General features: G+C 42.0%; 2 protein-coding genes and 1 long non-coding RNA gene across 3 annotated transcripts; 1 reads left to right on the plus strand and 2 right to left on the minus strand.

Moving 5' to 3' along the window:
- Positions 1-1,292: 1,292 nt before the first annotated feature.
- RPS15A (ribosomal protein S15a) lies at positions 1,293-8,033 on the minus strand. The gene is made up of 5 exons (XM_045542681.1): positions 7,972-8,033; positions 6,634-6,771; positions 5,951-6,030; positions 3,031-3,116; positions 1,293-1,425 (listed from the first exon to the last, which is right to left on the minus strand). The coding sequence occupies exons 2-5, from the start codon at positions 6,764-6,766 to the stop codon at positions 1,332-1,334; spliced, it is 393 nt and encodes a 130-aa protein (XP_045398637.1). The 5' UTR covers positions 6,767-6,771; positions 7,972-8,033; the 3' UTR covers positions 1,293-1,331.
- A 71-nt stretch (positions 8,034-8,104) lies between these two features.
- Positions 8,105-15,569, plus strand: LOC123632428. The gene is made up of 4 exons (XR_006733368.1): positions 8,105-8,158; positions 8,550-8,653; positions 9,022-9,088; positions 15,041-15,569. It is a non-coding gene; the product is annotated as an uncharacterized LOC123632428 (long non-coding RNA).
- ARL6IP1 (ADP ribosylation factor like GTPase 6 interacting protein 1) lies at positions 11,391-20,646 on the minus strand. The gene is made up of 6 exons (XM_045542683.1): positions 20,405-20,646; positions 18,147-18,280; positions 17,325-17,444; positions 14,561-14,678; positions 13,566-13,650; positions 11,391-13,133 (listed from the first exon to the last, which is right to left on the minus strand). Exons 1-6 carry the CDS (start codon positions 20,438-20,440, stop codon positions 13,015-13,017), a joined length of 612 nt encoding a protein of 203 aa, XP_045398639.1. The 5' UTR covers positions 20,441-20,646; the 3' UTR covers positions 11,391-13,014.
- Positions 20,647-22,163: the final 1,517 nt, after the last annotated feature.

Raw genomic sequence — 22,163 nt, forward strand, 5'->3', positions numbered from 1 at the left:
CAACATTTATTGAGGCATCCCTGTGTCAGGAACCAGAGATACAAAAGGAAACAAAGCAAACATGGGTCCTGTCATCCTACAGCTTACAACCTTTTGGCATTGAGAAAATGAGCTCTTTGAAGAGTCTTCCGGACTCACTTCACCTGTGTCTGACAAATAACAACTACATAACATCATGACTGTCATGTGCTTAGTGTGTACTTTACACACTTATTTTTCTCTCAACAACTCTGAGGTAGGTTTTGCATTATTCCCACTACGTGTAAGGAAACTGATACTATTGAGTGGAGGAGCAGATCTCAATTCTGGTCTATTGGAATACCCCAAAACCCACATTCTTAATTACTCAGAGCCTCCCAAACATCAGAGGCCCCAAGACCCAGACATGTCTCTCAAATCACTTTCTTCTATCAATAGGGACTATCTTCTTCTCAGTGCTCCCACCTTTCCAGCAGGCACTTGTTAGAGGTACTAGACCCTCTCAGAATAATTCCTAGATGGGCCAGGCGTGGTGGCTCACACCTGTAATCCTAGCACTCTGGGAGGCGAGGCAGGAGGATCGTCCGAGGTCAGGAGTTTGAGATCAGCCTGAACAAGAGTGAGACCACTGTCTCTACTAAAAATAGAAAAAAATTAGCCAGCAACTAAAAAAAAATAGAAAAAAATAAGCTGGACATGGTGGCGCACACCTATAATCCCAGCTACTGGGGAGGCTGAGGCAGGATTGCTTGTGCCCAGGCGTTTAAAGTTGCTGTGAGCTAGGACAGGCTGATGCCGTGGCACTCTAGCCTGGGCGACATAGCAAGACTCTGTCTCAAAAAAAAAAAAAAATTCTTAGCAAGTATCTATTAAAATGGTCAGCGATAAACCCAGCAGGATCTAAAATCCTCCCTCCAGAATGCTCACAGCCAGGCAAAATAAACACACCAAACTAAATGTCAAATAGCTGGTTTTGGTGGAAAGCAGGGGTGACTGTTTTCTTATGCATGTATTACTTTCATGAGAACTTTTACCTTTTAAAAAATGTATCCCCCCACCCCGCCCCACCACCCTGTACGCTCATCTGTAAAGCAATCACACACCAAGTTTCCCAAACCTGGAACCCAACCACGCAGGGCCAGACACACCAATCTATGGTGAGCAGTGAGGGTGATGGTTAGACATCACCAAGCTGTCTTGTCTTGTTCACTTCAGGGCACAGCACTCACCAATTAACATAATGGCTGTACATCCCCAGATGCTCTTGCTACACTGCTGTAAAGGCTCAACACGACCGAGTAGAAGCACCAGAGTCCACCGAGGCATTTTATTTATAAGTATGTATTACATCCCTAGAAAAAGAATCCCAGAATTTTCCCTCCTGTGTGTTTTCGTCTTGCTTCTTCATGGTCCATGATGCCAGCTGAAGTTGTCAGTACAATGAAACTATGGAGTGGAAAAGAAAATGCTGATGAGTTTAACAGAACACACAGAGCTGCTTTCTGCTGCAGACAAACACCAACACTCATCAGTGGTTAAAGGACGCCTCCCGTAAGGCACACGGGAACTGACACTGCCTACAGAAGCTGGTGACTACCTGCGCTGGCAGGGCACGGGGCTCTTAGAGCCAAAGCCAAATCAGAGACCCCCGCTATACACACCCACACAGCCCTGACCTCTGCTAACACTGGGAAACAATTAAGCTGAATTGAAAACAAAGGCTGTTTAAACTTTAACTTCAAAATGTCACCTGCTCTCAGGTAAGGAGACACGGAGGACACACAGTTAATGAATTCTTTAATGCATTTATTTTATTTTTTTAATAATAAAGCATTAAAGTGCTATTGTACAGACATTCATTCATTTATACAATGGCTACCTCATGGGTTATTATGAGGGTCCAGATAAATGCATAAAAGTGGTAGTCAATCGTGAAGCATTACAATCAGTATCTTGGCTGTGTGGTGGCTCACGCCTATAATCCCACCACTTTGGGAGGCCCAGAGTTCAAGACCAGCCTGGACAACATAGCAAGACCTTGTCTCTACAAAAACATAAATAAAAATTAGCCAGTCATGGTGGCATGTGCCTGTAAGTCCCAGCTACTCAGGCGGCTGAGGTGGGAGGATTGCTTGAGCCCAGGAATTTGAGGTTATTATGAACTATGATGGCACCACTGCACCCAGCCTGGGTGACAAAGTGAGATCCTCTCTTAAAAAAAAAAAAAAAAAGATTCTGGTAAGTGAAGACTATTGTACCTGTAATAGAGTAACTATGAAGTGAGAGCATGTTAAACCATGTCACCAAACACATAATTGGGGCGCATTAAGTACTTAAACACAGATAAGCATTTACTGTGTCAGATCCTAAAGCACTTTAACAAAATTAAATCAGGTGATAATTTAAAAAGAGGAACTATTACTGCTTTTACAGATGAAGAAATCCAGGCTATTGACTTGCCCAAGGTGTCATAACTTTAAAGCAGAAAGACAAAGATTTGAATTCAGGCCCTTAAGGAGGATGAAGATTCTCAAACCGAGTCCCCAGAAGTGATCCTGGCCAGGATTCTGGGATCACAGGGAACACACACAATATGAACCATATGCAGTGAGCCGAAGAGCAGACACAAAAATGGACACAACCCTGCTGTTCTGTCAGTCCAAGCTCTCATGTGCCCCCCAGAACCTGAAGCCTAACACATGAAATGAGGCAGAAAGACACAGTGGCGCATGCCTGCACTCCCAGCTACTCAGCAGGCTGAGTTGGGAGAATCAATCAATTAAGCCCAAGAGTTTGAGGCCACAGTCTGTTATGATAGCATCTGTGAAAAGCCACTGCACTCCGGCCTAGGCTACACAGCAAAACCTCATCTCTAAAAAAAAAAAAATGAAAAAGAAAAAAGAAATGTGGTAAACAAAAGCCAATTCTTTGGTCAAGATGGTTGAGAATAGACAATTACTACCGCTTTAAAAAGAAAAACAACCTCAAGTCAAACTGCATGCCAGCGATTCTTAGCATTCAACTTGTTTTAATTGAGGAAAGCCAACTCACCCAAACTGGCGGGATGGGAGCAGATTATTCTGCCATTTTTCTAGATCTTTGAGTTGCACATCAAATCTGGGGCTGATCACTCCACACTGTAAGAGAGTAACAAAAAATTGTTCACACTTTACCAATAACTGAGCAGCACAAGATGGAATTCATAATTGAATAGGCACACAAACCAACAAACTCAGCATTTAAATAGACACTTATTCTGTACACAACCTTTGATATAAATGCCATTCAAAAAAATATACCAAAGTAAGACTGCCTGCCTACAAAGGCCAACCACCTGCCTAGGAAAAAAGCAAAGATGAAAAAGTCAACAAAGGAGGTGGAACACAAGGCAATACATGAGTGTCAGCTCACTGATACGCATCCCTGTGGGCTGGAAGAGCTGTCCCGGAACAAATAACCAGACTTTAAAAAGCCAAGAGACCAAGTCTGAGACATGGAAGATTACAGTTGAAACTTTTTACGTAGTAAAGCTGAAATAAAACTGTAGTGTCTCCAATTCTTAAGCCCATAAACTAAAAACTGCGTAGTATTAGATATCTAAGGAACATGCAGCACAGGCACTAAACTAAAATCTAAGCATTGCTGCTCCCACCAATGAGAAGCCATTATACATTTCTGAGGGGCAGTGTCCTACAAACCCCAGGCAAATCTTTCCAAACTAATCTGGCAGAATGATGGAAGGCAGGAAGAGCAAAGAGTTCTTACAATTACCTCATCTCTTTGCCACTGGGACACAGCCAACACCTACCCCCCAAAATGAGAGCTCTCCAAGAGCACTATAATCAATTACATGCCACTCTTAAAACACAATAAATGTTAAAAAAAAAATTAAAAAAACACACTAAATGTTTAAAGAACATTCACTAAGTTAATACCCCCTGTTCACAAGATCTGCTTTACAAATCAGATACACTTAAAAACGGCATTGTACAAAGGCTCCCACTATTTACATGCAAGAACTGACCACGTAAGAAGATTGTACCTTCGCAGTGAAAACTTCAGAAGGCTAAGACAGCAGACAAACAGTTGTGTGTGCACATCCACCAGACAATCACTTATAAGATTCCAAGATGCTTAAACAAACAAAGCCTGCTCAGGTTCTCCCTTTTCTACCATTATCCCATCAACTATGATGTCATTTGACTAATACAGTCAAGGACAATCCCACACCAGAATCAAGGAACACAGGGACACGGATAAGGGAAAACTCATTTTCTGCAGCAAGCTACGGTGAGTGAAAGGCTTCCTTCCCAAGTCTCTATTACACACAGCACCCAGGCCTTTGATTCCAGCAGCAAAATCTCTCCTTCAGCTAGGTTAAGCCAGCTCAACCTCTTCCAACCCAGAGGAATTGAATTTTAAGGAATGTATTGTCTGTAAACACTTATACTTCCCAGCTCCATTTCCACATTTTCCCAGTAAGGGTTGGTCCCTCCTTTGCATGAAAGAGATGGAGGAGACATTCTTTTATAAAGGGAGGAAATAAACTTCAGAGGAACTAAAATCAAACTGTCAGCTTTGCCCAAAATCACAGTTGAGATGGAGAGCCTGGCTTTCAAAGGTCTTAGGCTGGCATTTTTCAAACGAGTATACCACACAAGGGTGCCACAAATAAGTTCCATTTAGAAAATGCTGTTCAAGTTTATTTGTCAAGCTATTATGTATAGTGAACGTCCAAGGGGAATTTGGTACATGATACTTCTCAAACTTAAAGTTGAGTTTGTTTTTTTTTTTAAATATCAACTCAATCTTCTGCAGAATAGTTTCAAGAAGTGCTAAAGTACATACTGGCACCAGTTACTAACTAGCTGAGAGACCAACATGACCCAAACCTGAGTTTTCCTAACTACTAAATAGGGGGGGAAAAAACCAGACACTCCCACTTCAAAAACACATTGTGAGGGTCACATTGACAAAACAATGTTAAATCTAAATCCTACTTTGGGGTTGGGTTCTAATGGCTACAACTAGAACATGACACAGTCAAAACGAGCCTTTCAAGTCTTTTCACCTTCAGGAAGCCTTCAGATCCCATTGTTTTTACATGAATTATCTCTATCCACACATGAAGCAAGTTCATTATATAGGGAAGTATCTTTTTAAAATAGAAACTGCTAGACCAGGAAATAACCTTACCAATCCAGTAACTCTCACTAAACATTGACTTTAACCACTCTTTGCCCCGTGTTGAATTAGACTAGAAAATCTCATCAGACTCCCCGCAAATCTGAAAGCTACAAACTTGAACACAGAGAAAGCACAGTAGCAGGCTCAGTGACCTCAACTAGCTTACAGACACCACCCCCACCATCACCCCCTCGCAAAGAAATGCAATTAAACCACAAAGTGAAAAGATCTACTTGGTTATACTGTAGACAACTCAAATTCAATAGAAGCATTGACCTCAAAAACCTATGCTATCAAAAACAGAAAAAGTACTAATATTGGTATTCAGAGTCCTACTTACTCAAAGATAAAAATATTCTGTTCAAAAAAATCCAATGCATCACCAAAAGAGGAAAGACAAGCTATTTATACTGTGGCTTAGAGGCCTTGAACAACCCAAGTTCAAGCCAGTGAGGTGGGTATTACAATACCTATAAAATGAACTGGCTTCATGTGTGGATACAGGTAATTAACGTAATGCTAAATACCAGCACCAGTCTTAATTTCACCCCACCTCCCTTTCAGACGGCTCATACCTCACAAACACTAGGGTCAACAGACCCAAGTCTAGAGCAAACAACCTTGAGGAAGAAATGAAGTTATATGTGACATAAAAGAAATGAACAATTTTAGTCAATTCCTAAACTTATGGCACCACTATTGAGTATTTACAAAAGCAATTACAACACACATCACCATGTTAAACAATCCTTAAGGTTTTTAAATGTGTAAAATGTATTCTTACCTTGTTTAACCGGCCTGTGAGGTTCACAACAATTTTCCCAGCTCTGTGATCATCAATGATTTCAAATTCGCCAATGTAACCTACAAAACAAGACTGTATTAAATGAAAGACATCAATTTCAGACCTAAATCTCTTCTAGCCTGCTAGATTCTTTGCCCTCGTATCATCCCAGTGACTGCTTCTCCAAGAAGTCTGGGTAGAGAAAGACATTTGCTCTCCATCAAAATTAGTTTTTACAACCTACTTAATACGTAAAATTTTGGGGGCCAACACCTAAAACAATATACCTTGCAATTCTAAAAGGGATTAGCTTCTCCTTGCCCTTTCATTGCTTCCCGCTCCCAAAAGCTAGTTTGTGCCAAAGACATGCAATAATCCTTCCTCTCCAGCCCAAGGAGCTCTTAGATGACCTCAGGAGCCCTGTCAGCGACTTGGGTCATTTAGGTCCCAAGCACCTACCAGGCCAACAGTCACAAACACAAGCTTCCTCCTTTTTCCAACAATTCCATCCTAAGTGGTTCTTTTAGTGGTCTCATTTGTACACAACGTCTCCTCCTCCATAGCCCCGCAGGTCAACTGCATTTGTTCCCAGGTATGACTGAGACACTGTCCCCCATAATTAATTTCTACAAGACCCATTCCTAAATAGTCTGACATCAAAACATAAAACACAGCACACTTACCATGCTTCATCATCACAGTTAGAAACCGGACGATGACTTTGGAGCACGGCCTTATAAGAACCTGGCGTTTGCCTCTCTTTTCGGCATTGTTGATGCTCTTAAGAGCATCAGCCAGGACGTTCATGCGCACCATTATGGCTGTTTAGGGAAGACAAAATAGAGGTTTTATTGGCATTGCCAACATCAACAGACACCCAAAGCATCCTTTTCTTTCTGCCCCGACTGTAGCGAAGTTTTCGTAAGCCTAAGCAGGCTGGTTCTCCAGAATTCCCAGCACCCAGAAAACCCTTGATTACTATTTTCTATGGTTGTTTAAAACAGTCAAGATCTCAGCCTGCACATTTTGACCCTCACTCATTCACTAACCACACTCTCCTACGAAGCACAGCTGGAAATAAAATGATGTGGGACAAAAACCCACTTGATGCCACAAGAAAACCTCAGAATTGGCGGGAATTCACAGCTACCCAAACGAAAGCATCAGGTGTAGCTGGTCAGTTATTCAAAACAGAAGCCGAAAATCACCGGTAATGTTTCCCCAATTTCTGAAAGTCAGGACAGTCTATGCTATTAACGTTGTCCTTTAAATCAATTCATTTTCACCTACCACTAACACACATTAGTAAACTAAAGCATCCGTCCTTGTGCCATTTAAAAGTGTGCCCAACAGCAAGTGTACCACAGTGGCAAACAGAAACATATTCTACAAGCCACCAGACCGGACGCTCTCCCAATGGGCACGAACTGCACGATACACTCTAATACAAAGTTTTGAAAGTTCCTACGTATGGACACCAAAGTATCAACACTAGAGATTCAATCCACCCCCTTTAAATACAGCGAAGTATCTAAAGAGTAACTCCGCAGCCCAGAAAATCAAAGTTAGTACCCAGCAAACTGCCAAACCCCGAGAAGACGCAGTTTTGCCTGCCGGGTGGCCTCAGTCTCCCAACCTGCCAGCGAGGCCGCAGGAAGGAGCAGCTGCACTACCCACCCGGCGACCACCCCTGACGCCTCCCACCGCCCGGAGCCAAGGCGCTGCCTCAGCCACTAAGGGGAGGTCCGGGTGCCGCGGCCCGCGCCGGGGCTAGGCGGTCAAAAGCTCCGGCGCCCGCCAGCACTTCGGCCTGCACCCCACCGATCCAGGTCTCCGGAGTGCGGAGCGTGGGGCGCCCGGGCACGGCCCGCCTTTATGCCTGTCCAGGCCCACGCAAGGCCAGGACCCCCGGCCCAGGAGGGGCCCAGCGCCCCCTCAGGACACCCAAGGCGAGCGTTAGACCGTAGGATGGCGCCGATAACCGACGGATGAGGTTGGAGCCCTCAAAGAGAGGTACTCACCGGCACGGAAAGATGGCGGAAAGAGGGCGGGAGGGGAGAGCGCACGGAGTTATGGGAAGCGGGCGGCCTATCGCGAGACTTTCAAAGGGAAGCCAATAAATGGACCGCCTAGTAGAAGGAGGCGGGGAAAAAGGCGGAGCCTCCTCAGGAGTTGGCAGTTGAGAGTCGATGGACTCGACCTCCCCAGGTGCGGCCTAGGGGAGGGGTTAGAGGTTCGACTGCATTTTACCGCTTAATCTGTAGAAACAAAACACCGACAACAGGGCCTAGATGTTGGCTAATTTTTATTGCAATAACAGTTCACCATTTAGAATACATCCTGATGCGTGTGCACTTATGGTATCTTTGGAAAGACCCGCAAGAAGTCGGTCATTGCCTCTGGGGCGGGCGCTAGGAACTGGGATGGAAAACTTTCCTCCGTACTCATTTTTGGCTTTAGAGACGCCTGCATTACTTTTTTGAAGCGGTCGAAAATATTTGTTTTAAGCTTTGGTCCCATTTTGCCTCTCCTTAAACCGTAGAAATTGTTTACTGAGGCTCCAGAAGTATTTTGTTGTTGTTATTGTTGTTGTTTTAAGTTCTGAGATCCACGGTTTGGAAGCAATGTTTGGAAACAATCGCTCAGGATTCGGAGCCAGCGGCTTTGATCTGCTCTTCCGCACCCGGGCCGGAACCAATTTAGGTTAGTCTCTTACGCTCTCTGAACCTTCCCCGGAAGCAAGCTGGGGTGTAAAAATAATAATAATATCTGCCTCGTAAAGGTTATTGCGAGGGTCAGATGAAATAAGGGCGCACAAACGGTCTGGCACACGGTCGGTCCTCACCGTACGTTGGCCACGCAAAGAGCGTGGAGTTGTGGGTTCGTCTTGGGGCCCAGGGTCTGATCACCTGGAAAGGGGCGGATTCTGGCTCTGCCCTCTGTGGAGCAGAGTGTCCTCAGGCTAGTTACCCAACTTCTGAAATACTTGCAATAGCCTCTATCAAGCCACACCCACCCACAAAGACAACCTCCTCCCCTCCCTCCCAGCCCTGTTTGGTTTTTCTCCGCAGCACTTACCACCTGAAATACACTGGAAGCGTGTTTATTGTCTGTCTCCAGCCCTGGACCAAGTTCCAAGTAAGCAGGGGGTTTGCTCGGTTTTGTTCACTGCTGTACCCACAGCTTCTCAAGAAGTATTCTGGCACTTAGTAAGCCTTCATTACGCATTTGATGAATAAAAGAATGTGCAAATCGGTTTTCCCATCTGTAAAATGGGGATGATACGGTAGCATCCAACCTCTTAAAGTTGCTCAGTAGAAATAGAGATTCCATCGAAAAGAAACGAACACAAAACCTGACAGAGCGCTCAATCAATAGCAGTTCTTCGTATGTTCTCAGCCCACCTTCCTCCCACCCCACCAGTTCTCAAATCATAGAGGAACCTTGAAGAAAGCAAAGCTTCCACTTGGGACATCTCAGGGATATAGCATTTGCTTTTTTAATGAAAATTCTCTTGAAGAACTGACTCCCTGTACACTTGCAACATGTTCTGCTTACTAAAAATGTGGAGTGTACCTTAACAGAGGCCCTTAGCAACAGTGGGGAGTCAAGTGAACAACACCATTGTCCTTCAAGAGCTTTACCATAAATAGAAAAATAGTACTCCCACCATCTCTTGATACACTGCATTCATTCATTCAACAAACATCTAGTGAGTGCCTACTATGTTGCATGTGTTGCTCTGGGTGCTGAGGGGACAATATCAGTTCCTGCCCTTAAGAGACTCAGATCCCAGTAGAGGAGACAAACCACTAAACTACATAATACAGGGTATGTGCCACATAGGATGGCAATATAAAGTGCTGTGGGAATGCAGAGGTGGCCTGGGAAGCTACGAAAGCATTAACAGAGGAAGTGTCCTCATCAAGGGTACTACCTACCAATTCATGACTGCGAGGGCGCTTCCTGCAGATTAACTCATTGAATCCTCACAACAAACACTATGAGAGCTGTACTACTATTAACCCCATTTCACGCTAAAGAAAATTGACTCAATGTTAAAATGTTGCTTTCAGGTCAATGCTAAAAAAAGTGGGCACTTAACTTGTCTAAGATACTAGTTAAATGACTTGGTGGGAACTTAGATCTAGGTCTGCCTGATACCAAAATATTAGAAAGGGTGTGCAGGGCAGTAAATTTTGTAGGCTTTTAACAGTCCCACTCTTAACATCAGCCAAGAGCCATTAATAGGAGGGCGTGGAATCCTGTAGAGATGAATAAAGACTTCAGGAAGGCTGGATTGGGATAGGGAAATAGAGAGGAGCGGGCATGGAGCAGATGGCCAGGTATAAATTGCCTCGAGTTTGTGATTTATGCTGTAGGCAAACTGGAACCTGCTCATGTCTTCAAACAGGATCCATCATGATCTGAGTTAAAATAAATGGTCACATATGAAAGATATACTGCTGGTATTTCATTACCTCTTAGAAACTCCCAAATCCTTTCACTGTTCTTGGCACAACTCGTTTCAAATGGTCTCCTCCTCTGTGAACTCTGGGAGGATAGGACCTCCGCTGGAGGTGGCATAAAGGTAAGGTGTTGGAAAAGGAGTTCTGCTGTGGCCGGAGCTGGCACAGGGGTAGACCTGCAGGAGTCCAGCTTTTAAGGAGCCAAGCTGGCCTAGGAAGGCAGCCAGCCAAGTGAGACTGACCTGAGAAGTAACTGCAGCTGCATGGTGGAAAACCAGCACTTCAAACACCTGGCAACCGTGAGAACTTGGGTTGAGATTTCCATCTGGACATCACCAAACCCCCAGGAGGCTCCAAAGAAGGATCCGTGCTCTTTGGAATAGAGGGGCTCAGGATTTCATGATATTGCATCTGTTCCCAAGACCTACTAACAAGCATAGTGAGACTCAAAGGTAAAAAATCCAATGTGAGAGCCAGGCATGGCAGTGTGCCTGCAATCCCAGCTACTTGTGAACATCACCTGAGCCTGGGAGTTCTAGGGCAGCCTGGGCAATATAGTGAGACCTCATCTCTAAAAAAAAATTTTTTTTAATTCATTTTTGAATTCTAATTTTAAAGTGTTTAAAGTGCAGGGAAAAGTCACCCAACAATTATTTGCCAAGCACCCATGATGTACCAAACACTGGGCAAGACCATGGAATAGAGGTGCCCACACAGGGCACCCTGTTCAGCTTGCTCTGTTCCCTACCCATTCTTCCAGCTTGGCCCTCTCATTCAGTGTGTTTCCTCTTCCATGCAGCATGGTGCCTGGATATTTGCTGAATGAATGAATTGAAGCCTTTCATTTCATTTTGTTCTTAGAAGAGTCTCTCATAGGCATGTAATGTCACACATGGTGGTTCATTAATCAGATCCATAAATCCAATCATGTAAACATTACATTGGCTAAGTTATAAAGAAAGTGGGACACAAAAATTCCAGCTTTTTTTATTTTCCCCATTTACACAAAACAAAGTAGAAGAAATAATACAGGATTAAAACTGCAAAAGTAGTAGAATTCAGTAGAACATGTATACACAAAAAAAATCTGGGTAGCAAGATGGGCTTATTTACAATGAGGAAAAAATGTAAAATTAAGGTAGTTTTCACATGAAACATTAAAAAAAATCAAACATATGCTACAATTGGTACCACTGTTTACAGCAATATTAAAGGGGGAGAAAATAACACTTAGTAGGGACAGATATACCACAAGGTACAGGTTTTACAGCATCAGTGCAATAAATTCACAAAACTATATTACAGCTAATCAGTTTAAGAATTGTTCCCAAATATGTCACATTTTTGGCCCTCAGAGGTTCATTCCCACAGATTTCAGCTACTCTAAATTGTTAGCTACTGAGAAGGAAAGAATGATTTCTAAGAGGCTTTCCAAGGAGTTACAAAATCTAAGTAGACCAGAGGCCAACTACCACCACCTCAAGTCTGCTCTCACCAACAGCCCTTGGATTTTTTCAGAGAAATATCTAGAAGAAAAGTCAGACACCAGGGTAATCACTATCTTCTATGCCAAACCTATGGGGACTGAAACAGCTAGGTAATTACCATAAAATGAGAATTTTGAGGATTACCTTTAAAGGCTTATTCTGGTCTCAAAAATTAGTCAGATAAAACTACTTTCTACTGAAATGAATCTTGACTAAACATAGACGACTTTTGGCCTTTATTGGCTGGTCTTGGAGTAAAGGTCACAGATTAAGTCTTAACCTACTGTATATTACAGCTAAATTCAGCTGAAAATGTGAAATTAAAAGTATGCTAAAAATCCTAAATGTAATCTTTGGGAAGTCTGCTATTAAAAAGCCTTTGCATATTTACTAACTCGAAGTCTTAGTGCAAGGGGACAAGAGCTCTAAGCCTGTCAGATTTTCCTCATTTGGGAGAAAGGACCAATGTTTCCTACAAATTGCTAAGTTTTGCACAAGAGAGAAACCTACACACACTAGGGCATGGAATTAGTTTCATTTTATTCCATGGGGATTCTTCCCCAGGCAAAGAAACAGAATGAGGAGTGATTCTTAATTGGTCTCTTCATCAGAAGTGGTAAATTTGGTCTCTATATTCCTGAAATCAGAGTTTTTTAAGCAGACTGTGAAAGCAGACAGTAGAACCAGCTTCCTGTAGCCACAGACCACTACCTTGTATCTAGCTAAAGCAAAGATCAACGCCAACAATTATCCAAAGTCACTTTACCTGTACTAAAGGGTAAAGTCCACCACTATATTAATAATTTTAAAGGAAGTTGTCTAAAAGTAAGAATTCAATTAACGCTGGGTGAGAAAAATCAAAGTAAGTCATACTCACTAACGAGTTGTCCATATAAGGGCAACTGATGAGAACGTATCCAACTACACTTGACATGAAGACACTATGCACAAAGCCATACTTGGCAAGTCTGAATTTCTATTAACTATGGGCAGAGTGAGGGAGAGCAAAGAGCTACGTCTGTAACATTTTAGTATCCACACACTATAGTAAAAACTGTTCCCAGGGACAATGTACACTCCATTAATCACATTGAATAAAGCAGATGAATTATTCATTTTTCTTTTCTTTTTGTTTGAGAAGCTTGTTGATTTCCCTTTTGGCCATTCCAATGTACTTCGAAATGATTCCATGTTGGTTAAGTCCAGGAAGCAGCAGTAAGAAAGTCACTTAAAATAAACAAACAAAATAAAGGAGGCAGCAGTTAACTTCTTAAAGGTTATTACATTTTAAAGAAGGTAGATTCTCAGACTATTAGACACTCTTAACAGGAGAAAGAAACATGAAATCCACTACTTCTACTGGTATTTATCCCCAGAGACTTCTACTATCACACCCTCTTCGACCTCAGATAATAAACACTGCTTTTTACCTCTTGTACATTACTTTCTACCTTAGTTGTTATGTTCTTTGTCTTCACTTCCTGTAAGACAAACTCCCTGAAAACAAGGACCTGGATCTTAGTTATCTTTCTATATTCCCACAGTTCTTTCATCAGTGCCTTAAACTTGGTAAATACTCACATATTTGCTTATTGACTAAGTTACAGTTTTAGACTTCACTGGCCAGGATGTGCCTGTAGTTTTTCCTCAAAGACTTACCTATCAGGTAGGTGAGAAGCAGGTTGTGGACTTGTTGTCCCACCCAAGCAACCGCAGCAAGAGAAATGATCATGGTCATGAAGTACTAACAATGAAAATAATAAGAACTGATCAACTCCTAGAAACAGACTAAGCAGCATGACTTTATGAGTTTGTTTCACCACTTTACAATGTACATATATCAAAACATCATGTTGGACACCATAAATATACATATTTAATTTTTGTCAACCAAAAATGAGTTTGTTTCAAAGGCTGGAGATTAATTTAGCTTTTATTACCACTTTTCTTTAAAGATACTTAGACTTAAAAACCTATATATTCTATAAAATATATAGAAAATTCCATTAGATATGCTTTATAGAATTTGGATACATTTCCTCCTAGAATAACTATGATTCTATATATAAATTAAACTACTTTTTCAAGTAATAATTTCACATAGTAACCTCAAGTGAAACTGAAAGAGACAGGAGAACAGATGCTTTCTGTCTTTTTTTTTTTTTTTTGGAGACAGGGTCTCACTCTGTTGTCCAGACTAGACTGCAGTGGTATGATCATATCAGAGCTCACTGCAGCCTAGAACTCCTGGGCTCAACAGATTCTCCTGCCTCAGACTCCCAAGTAGCTGGGACTACAGGTGCCAGGGCCTCAAACAATTCTGTCGCCTCGGCCTCCCAAAGTGCTAGGATTACAGACATGCGCCACCATGCCCAGCTAAGTATATATCTTTTACTTCTATTTCAAGAAGAAAAAAGAAACAGAAAAATTTTGCTCTACTAGAACAAAACATAATGCAATTTTTAACTTCCAATGATTCAGTCAAATACAGATAAATATTTATGAACATACTTAGGAGTTAAACCAATGGATAATAATAAGTATCAGACTATAACTATTAAAACAAAAAGGGTATCATTAGATTACAATGAAGTTAAGATTAACTCAATCTTAAAATTTTGCTTTTCTTAAATAAATCAAAGCAAAGTAAGTACCATTTTAGGTTTTTCTTCCTTTAGTGTGAAGAGGCGTTTCCACCAGCCCACAGCTCTGCGTCGGGTTTTCACTAGATTGCTGCAAATTTCATGGAACCTTTGCTGTTGTTCAGTGGTCCTAGAAAAAGAAATTTTCATTTTGCTGTATAAGCAAGTCTCTATAATAGACAGAAATATACCATCTTTTTATATTTAAAGAGGTATCTTCTAAAGAAAGTCAAAATAAAAAACAATGGTTCACTACTATCTTATGCAGGTAAAAAAATTCTTGTACCATTAAGGTACCTTTTATAGCATAGGACTGAGTTTTTGCTTAAAGAAGTATGTGCATATATGTATTTTTAATATGTTAAAGAAATGGTAATCTATGGCTCTGAAGTTATATTTGGTTAAGGATAATAACAAAAGACTCATGACTTCTATAGGCCATGCAGAAATCAGTATAAATTTGATTTTGTCATTTCCTATATTATTTTTCAGATTCAACGAACCCTGCACTGTTGCCCATCAGAGTCCCACCAAACAGCTGTACAGAGCCGTCTTCAGTAAAGTAACTACCAGCATTCAAAGCATAATACTCCCAACCAGGCTTCATACAGTTGATGCCAAGGTAGCAACAAACATTTCAAATCCAAATTATTTATAAATTTAGTCCCAGTGAGAGAAAATATAATCAACAAAGAAGGCAGCAGCAAATAGACCCTCCAAGAAAACCCTTTATATCTAGAATGTTTTTCTTGGTTCTGATAAGAAAAAAAAAAGAGAGAGAGATTTGCCTTTGTGCTATCTTTGCCACACAAATATAATGGTTACTATTATGAAGTAGGCTCTATGCCAAGGGATGTGTTGCCTTCTAGCTTATAGTCCTCATCTCTGTAAAACTGTAGTGATACAGTAGGAGGATTTCTGCTGAGCCCTGGAACTTCCTGTAAACAATTGGACCTGATATGTTGTCCATGGTCAAGGCTAGATTGTGGCTATGCAACACAGTGTTCTTTCTTCCCCATGAGATCAAAAAATAAAATTTGCTCTATGGATAACTGAGTCATATATCATGAAACTATCAGGAGTTCTTTCTGAAAACTTTCCTCTAGGAATTATGAATTTGCAGATTAGAATGTCATCTGGCTAACAAAGTCAAGGTCAGCGTTTGATTTCCTTTGTTAAATTTATTACATTACATGGTCACAAACTTGCCCAAAAAACAACAGCATTACTTTATTACTGCGAGTGAAAAACAATTCAAAAGACAGTTCCTAACATTAATCCCTGTTGCTATGAGGGAAACACCCTGAACAAAATGTGGTTAATTATTCCATAATTTGGGCAAACTCCCCCCAAATATGTGAATTTGTTCTTAAAGATCCATAAGGTACACGTTAAAAATTCTTATTTTTAGGGAATTATTTTATAATTTGCTATCATCTGGGAAACAAAAGACTAAAGGCCCAAGTAGAATACTAATCAAATTAAAATAAACAACCAAAGTGGAAGAGCAGCTGGGAGGAAAAAACCTATTCCAACATTTGGCTCATTACTATTTTGGCTCATTATTTGGATCAAAGGTGAGAAATTCAGCATGTCAGAGAGAAGTTAAAATACTTTTAATAGGATCTTTGGCTACTTCCCTAAACCTTAGGAACTCATCAACCACCATTCAAAGAATGGTATGAACAAAATCAATAAGGAACATGTATATACAGGCTGAACCTATTCTGAAGCACTTGGTTAAACATAAGATTTTTTTTTTTTTTTTTTTTTTTTTTTAAGACAGAGTCTCACTCTGTTGCCCCAGCTACAGTGCCGTGGCGTCAGCCTAGCTCACAGCAACCTCAAACTCCTGGGCTCAAGCGATCCTTCTGCCTCAGCCACCCGAGTAGCTGGGACTACAGGCATGTGCCACCACGCCCGGCTAATGTTTTCTATATATATTTTTAGTTGTCCATATAATTTCTTTCTATTTTTCTTGAGACGGGGTCTCGCTCTTGCTCAGGCTGGTCTCGAACTCCTGAGCTCAAACAATCCTCCCGCCTCGGCCTCCCATCCGTGCTAGGATTACAGGCACGGATTTTTTTTTTTTTTTTTTAAAGAAACAGGGTCTTGCTTGCTCTGTCACCCAAGGTAATCCTACCGCTTCAGTTGCCCAAGTAGCTGGGACTACACGCACACACCACCATGCCGGGCTAATTTTTTTTTTTAATTGTTATTTCTTGTAGAGATGATGTCTCACTATCTTGCCCAGGCTAAAAACACAACATTTTAAAAGTCAAAATACTTCACAGTACCTAGAACAGTGCTTGACATAGTAGACATCTAATAAATAGTTGCTAAATGAATGTGGATAAAAACCTACCAGTTACTATTTTATATTCAAAACTAATTTGTGAAATTATTATACCATCTTAAGTATCAATGGAAATGTAAAAATATAAATGTACAACTTCTTATAGAAAGCTCATTATGAGCTCTGTAATCCTTATTAAAATATTACCTTTAAACAATCTCACTTCAATAAAAGTCTAGAAAGAAAAAAAAGTCAAAATAAATGGCTGACCATAAAAGTACTATGGAGATATAAATACCAGAAATTCATGATTTGTATCTGACTCAGCTATGAAATTCTTCATATAAAAGCCATAAATCTAACCCCTAGGTGTCTGTCTGATGGTTACAATTATCTGCGCTTAATTGCAGCATATTAATCACAGCCACCAGGTTCAGTAAGTACTTAGAATTTAGACTGCCAAATCATTATGCCACTTACCACTTATTGGAGCCAAAAATTCTAGGCGCTAGAATAGGAACAAGGTAGTCAGCCAAGCACAAAAACATAACAAAACAGGAAACACCGGACAGCACAGATGGATCTAGATAGTAGATAATCCTGTTAAAAAAAATTAATAAAGATTATAAAAACAGAGCATCATTTTTTCTGGGTAAAGATGTTTATTCACTTAGTCCACTGGTTCTCAAATGTTTGCCATTTTCTAATTTTCTCACAAGTGGTTTTCCAGAGGCTTCATAACATGCTGATACCACAGCTGCAATGGTTAATAGAAATATTAATAGACAAAAGCTTGTTGAGATCCTCAGTATTTCTTTTTTTTGAGACAAGGTCTCACTCAGTGCAGTGGCATCATCATAGCTCACTGCAACCTCAAATTCCTGGGTTCGAGCGATCCTCCTGCCTCAGCCTCCTGAGTAGCTGGGACTACAGGACACTTGCTACCATGCCTGGCTAATTTTTCTATTTTTTGATAGAGACAGGGTCTCGCTTTTGTTCAGTCTCAAGGCCAAAAAGTTTGAGAGTCTCTGATTTATTCAACTGTACTAGATTACCATGTTTACATAAGCACTACAAATTCTAGAAACTAGGAGAACAGCTTGTAAGAAAATGCATTCTTTATGGATTATGTATTACAAAAGACTGAAAGTGCTTCCATGAATGGAGGCTATGTATCCCCTGAGCCTTTATCAATAAATAACAAGCACAAAACAAAAACAAACAAAAAAATCTCTGCCAATCTCAGGTAGAACAAAAATAAAAGAACAAGCACAACCCACAGTAATCTAACAGCTCACTTACAGAAACACCAAAGAAACCACACCCATGATGGCAGGTGGAAACCAGGCTCTTTCCCATCGGAGGACTTTATCCGTCATCAGCATCACTTCTCCCCATCCTTGCAGCTGCTCTTCCAGACTCGCAGTTTCTGCAGCCTACACACAATCAACATTTAAAGCGATCATTTTACCACTCTCAACATTTTTGTGGTTCACAGAGAGTTAAATGCTTCTAAGGCACGCAGTATGTAAAACATCTCTTAACCAAATCACTCTTAAACAAGGTGGTTTCTGAAAAACTGCAATTTTAACACCAAAGACGGGAAACCACTGGGAGGAGAAAAACTATCCTTTAATGGCCACCTTCCAAGTCCAAGCTCTGGGCTATTCTTTACATGCATGATGTAACATAATCCTTATGTTTACAATTAAAGAAAATTAGCTCAAAATAGTTTACTAACTTTCAAAAATCATGTATAGAATTATGTGGCAGCACCCAGAGATATTAATAAAATTAGATCACTTTAAGTTTATTCATTTCAGGCAGTTAGCATTGATCTGTTGTTTTTGTCATTTCATTGATTTAAACCCTTACTTCTAAATCCATTAGGAAAGCCTTTCCCTGAACAGCATTCACTTTCTAAAATAGCTCTTTGTGTAATGGAATCATGTAGATGCTGGCATTCATTGCACAATTAAGGAAAACTACTTTCACCAAATTATATGTGGCATTTTAAGCTCAATATATCTTCTCAATACCGTGTTTCTTACCACTTTAGAGGACATTTTGGTTAGACTTCAAATTTCTCTGCAAATCTGACAGTCAGCTAAAATTGGACCCTAGAATGAGCTAATGTGATAAAAGCCCTTAAGCTGACTTTGGGAAAGGAAAAACCTGGAATAAGAAACCCAAGTGTCTCTATAAATGTTATCACTGGGAAATATGCAAAAGACAGGACAAGGCAGGTTAATCTTTTTTTTTTTTTAAAGAACAAAGAGAAAAAAGCAAGAAGGGCAGGTTAACGTTAACAAAGATGTTATCTGTGCCACACTAGTCAATCAGGTGACCTCATTAGTTCTGACTTTATATCCCAAGCCTAATACTAGTTAAATAAGAAATTACTATGTGCTGGAAACTCTGCTAAGCATTTTACATGCTTCTACTTCAATTAATCCTCCCAACAACCCTAAAAGGAAGGTGTTGTTACTATCTTCATTTTACAGATGAGGAAAATGAGACACACAGAGGTTAACACATTTGAATACAAGACCAAAGGCCTTGCTCTCCTTAAAGTTATACTGCTCTGCTGGAAAGAGTACTTGAGTTGGGATCAGGAGCTCTCTCAGCCAGGATCTGTCATTTCAATAGGGCTTGGGCCACATTTTTGTGCCTCAATCCTCTTAAAAGGAACCATGTTGAAGGGCTAACTAGGGAAGGTGTATGTGTAAGGACAGAAGCCATGCATTTTTAAAAACAAATGCAAGTGAAAATCAGGCACAATTCAAACTGCCCTACAAAGTCACTTAAATCTGTCAGCATCCGGGCCCTTGGAAATTCAAAAGCCAAAAATTATATTCTTTGGTTCCTCTTTTCATTGCTAGTGTGTGGCCTGCCTTTCCCTGGGGAAGAGTGATGGAGAAAATGTAAGGATATCTCTGTTTTTGCTTAGATGGTGCACTTAAATTTATAATGAATAAAATTTGTCCAACTACGACACCACCTCATTGCAGTTCCTTCGGATCCTTGCTCGTTAGTCTGAAATTATTTCCAGTCGTCCTGTGACCCCCCCCTCAGACTTCCAAATTCCAGACAAAGGCCAGGACCTTCCATTGTCCTTCCAGCTGGACCCCACTCCCAGTTCGCTGTTAGCTCGCAGCCTCCCTGTCGTTTTAACTCGTGCCAAATCTCATGGAAATTCTCGCCAGCAGCCCTTTGACCCTCCACGCTTGGCCGCACCCCAGGCTTGTTACAGCCTCCCCTCCCCGCCCCCCGCTTCTCCCACTTCCTCCTCAACCCCTATTCGCGGTGACTAATCACGCGCCCTCCTTGCCCGGTTGCACATCACCCCCAAGGGATGGCTAAGGGTCGACGCGACTAGTGACCGCCACCCACGAACTACCCAAAAAGCCCGACGGGGCAGGCTTGCGCCAGGAAACGGGAGAGGAGGGCCAGGCCCGCCGCAGGTGATACGAACGAGGCCGCAGTGGGTGCGCCGCGGCGCCCACCGAAGTCCGGGAGCCCCCCGCCCGGTTCCCTAGGAACAGGCCGCCAGGACTCACCAGCAAGTTGGTGCTACGATTATCTCCCTCCGCCATCGTCCCTGAGACGCTGTATCAGCGAGCTAAGCCACCCCACAGCTCAACCCGCCTCCAGGGAACCGCACAGCTATCTCAGCGCGAGGGAACGCCCCGCAGGCTGCTTATATAGGCCGACTGCCTTTCCCGACAGCCCCCGCGAAGCTCGCTCCTCATTGGGCAGACCGAGCACAAGCTAAAGGGAAGCCGGGCCAACCGATGCTCAGCGCATGGCTTGAAACCGAGGTCAAAAGAGAGAGAGGCCCGGCAGGCCCAGGGGGCGGGGACGCGGAATGACCAATCAGCGCTCGGGGGCTGGGCGACGCCCCGCCCAGGGCTTTCGGAAGCGGTTCAACTGTTGCTGCAGGGGGCGGGGTCCGGATGCAGCCTGCCTGGGCTCGGCCGCCGGGGGAGCTTTCAGACCCTGTCTGGCTGGATCTCAAAGCAGCTGAGAAGCCTCTCTGGGAAACTGAGTACTCCAAGAAGTATGCTACGCACTATCAGGCGGAGGGCGGCGAGGGGCACGTGACGCTTAACCTCGCCGAGGCTGGGGAGGCCGGCTGGGACCCTCTGCCCACCAGCCCCGGCCCCGCGCCCTCCCTGCCCCGGCCGCCCCGGCAGGCCTCTGAGCAGCTTGGCCCAGATTCGTCATTCGTACCCACCTCGTGAGGTTTACAGGACAAGTGAAAAGAGCCCTTTATGTAGATTTTACTGCATTGTTTCTCGTCTGCCCAATAGGAGTAGGTCCTTACCAGGCATAGTTTGTGAACGTGTGAAAAATACACCGACTTATAAAAGTGACTTACGTGGGGGTCTTTAAGGAAATTCTTTGTGCACACTTCAGTTATTTCTTAAACCATAAGCTCCCTTATGGATTGGTGTTGACATGACCTTTCTTACATCAGAGGTTATACGATGTAAACCTCGATAAGCAGTGGAATTCATAAGCAACTTAGGAACTATGTTGAGGCACTTTTCCTTTTCTATCCAGGATTTCAAAAGACATTAACATGTGCTTTGAGTTTCATTATTCAATACAAACAAAATCATGCCAAATGTTGGCCTGATCTAATGTTTCAGGAAAATTAACTAGTTTTTAACTTGCAACCTTTTATTATACATAGTCTTTAACTTCCAATCTTTCATCCTTTTATAGTCATCTGTAGTATAGATGAATTTAAATTTATCTTTAAAACACTTCGTAAGTAACTACCACGTTCTCAAAAGTTCAGGGAAGTCATAAAGAAACGTGAGAGAACATAGCTACAGACCACATACTGCCCCGAAGAAAAACTGGGCAAGAGCAGGAACACTGTGAATTTCATGAAAGTGTGTCAAATTTGCCATGGAGCTGGGGGAGTGGGCAGGCATTTGGACCAGGTACAAACACTTAAGAAAAAAAACAAAGTCTTTGCAAGGGAAGGTGACTGACTCTTCACTAAAGTGCCACTTTCAAGAATGTAGGGGGAAAAAATAGGTTATATAGCTAAGATGCAGCCAATTGATAGAGACCCCACTGGGGAGAATGGGGAGATTTTAAAACTATGGGGTTTGAGGAGCAGGCGTTCCTCCACCTCTTCCGAATAAAAGGACAAAAGGATCCAAGTAATCAGCAGCCACATAATTAGTGAACCTATTGAACACTGGGTGCACAATTCTTGCTAGAGGCACAGTAACATCCACTTCCCAAAGACAGGCCATGGAGTTCTTTACTAGGCTTTAAAAACTGACATTTCTACCTTGG

This window comes from Lemur catta, chromosome 2, assembly GCF_020740605.2.
Source record: "Lemur catta isolate mLemCat1 chromosome 2, mLemCat1.pri, whole genome shotgun sequence".
In the NCBI taxonomy this organism is placed as follows: domain Eukaryota; kingdom Metazoa; phylum Chordata; class Mammalia; order Primates; family Lemuridae; genus Lemur; species Lemur catta.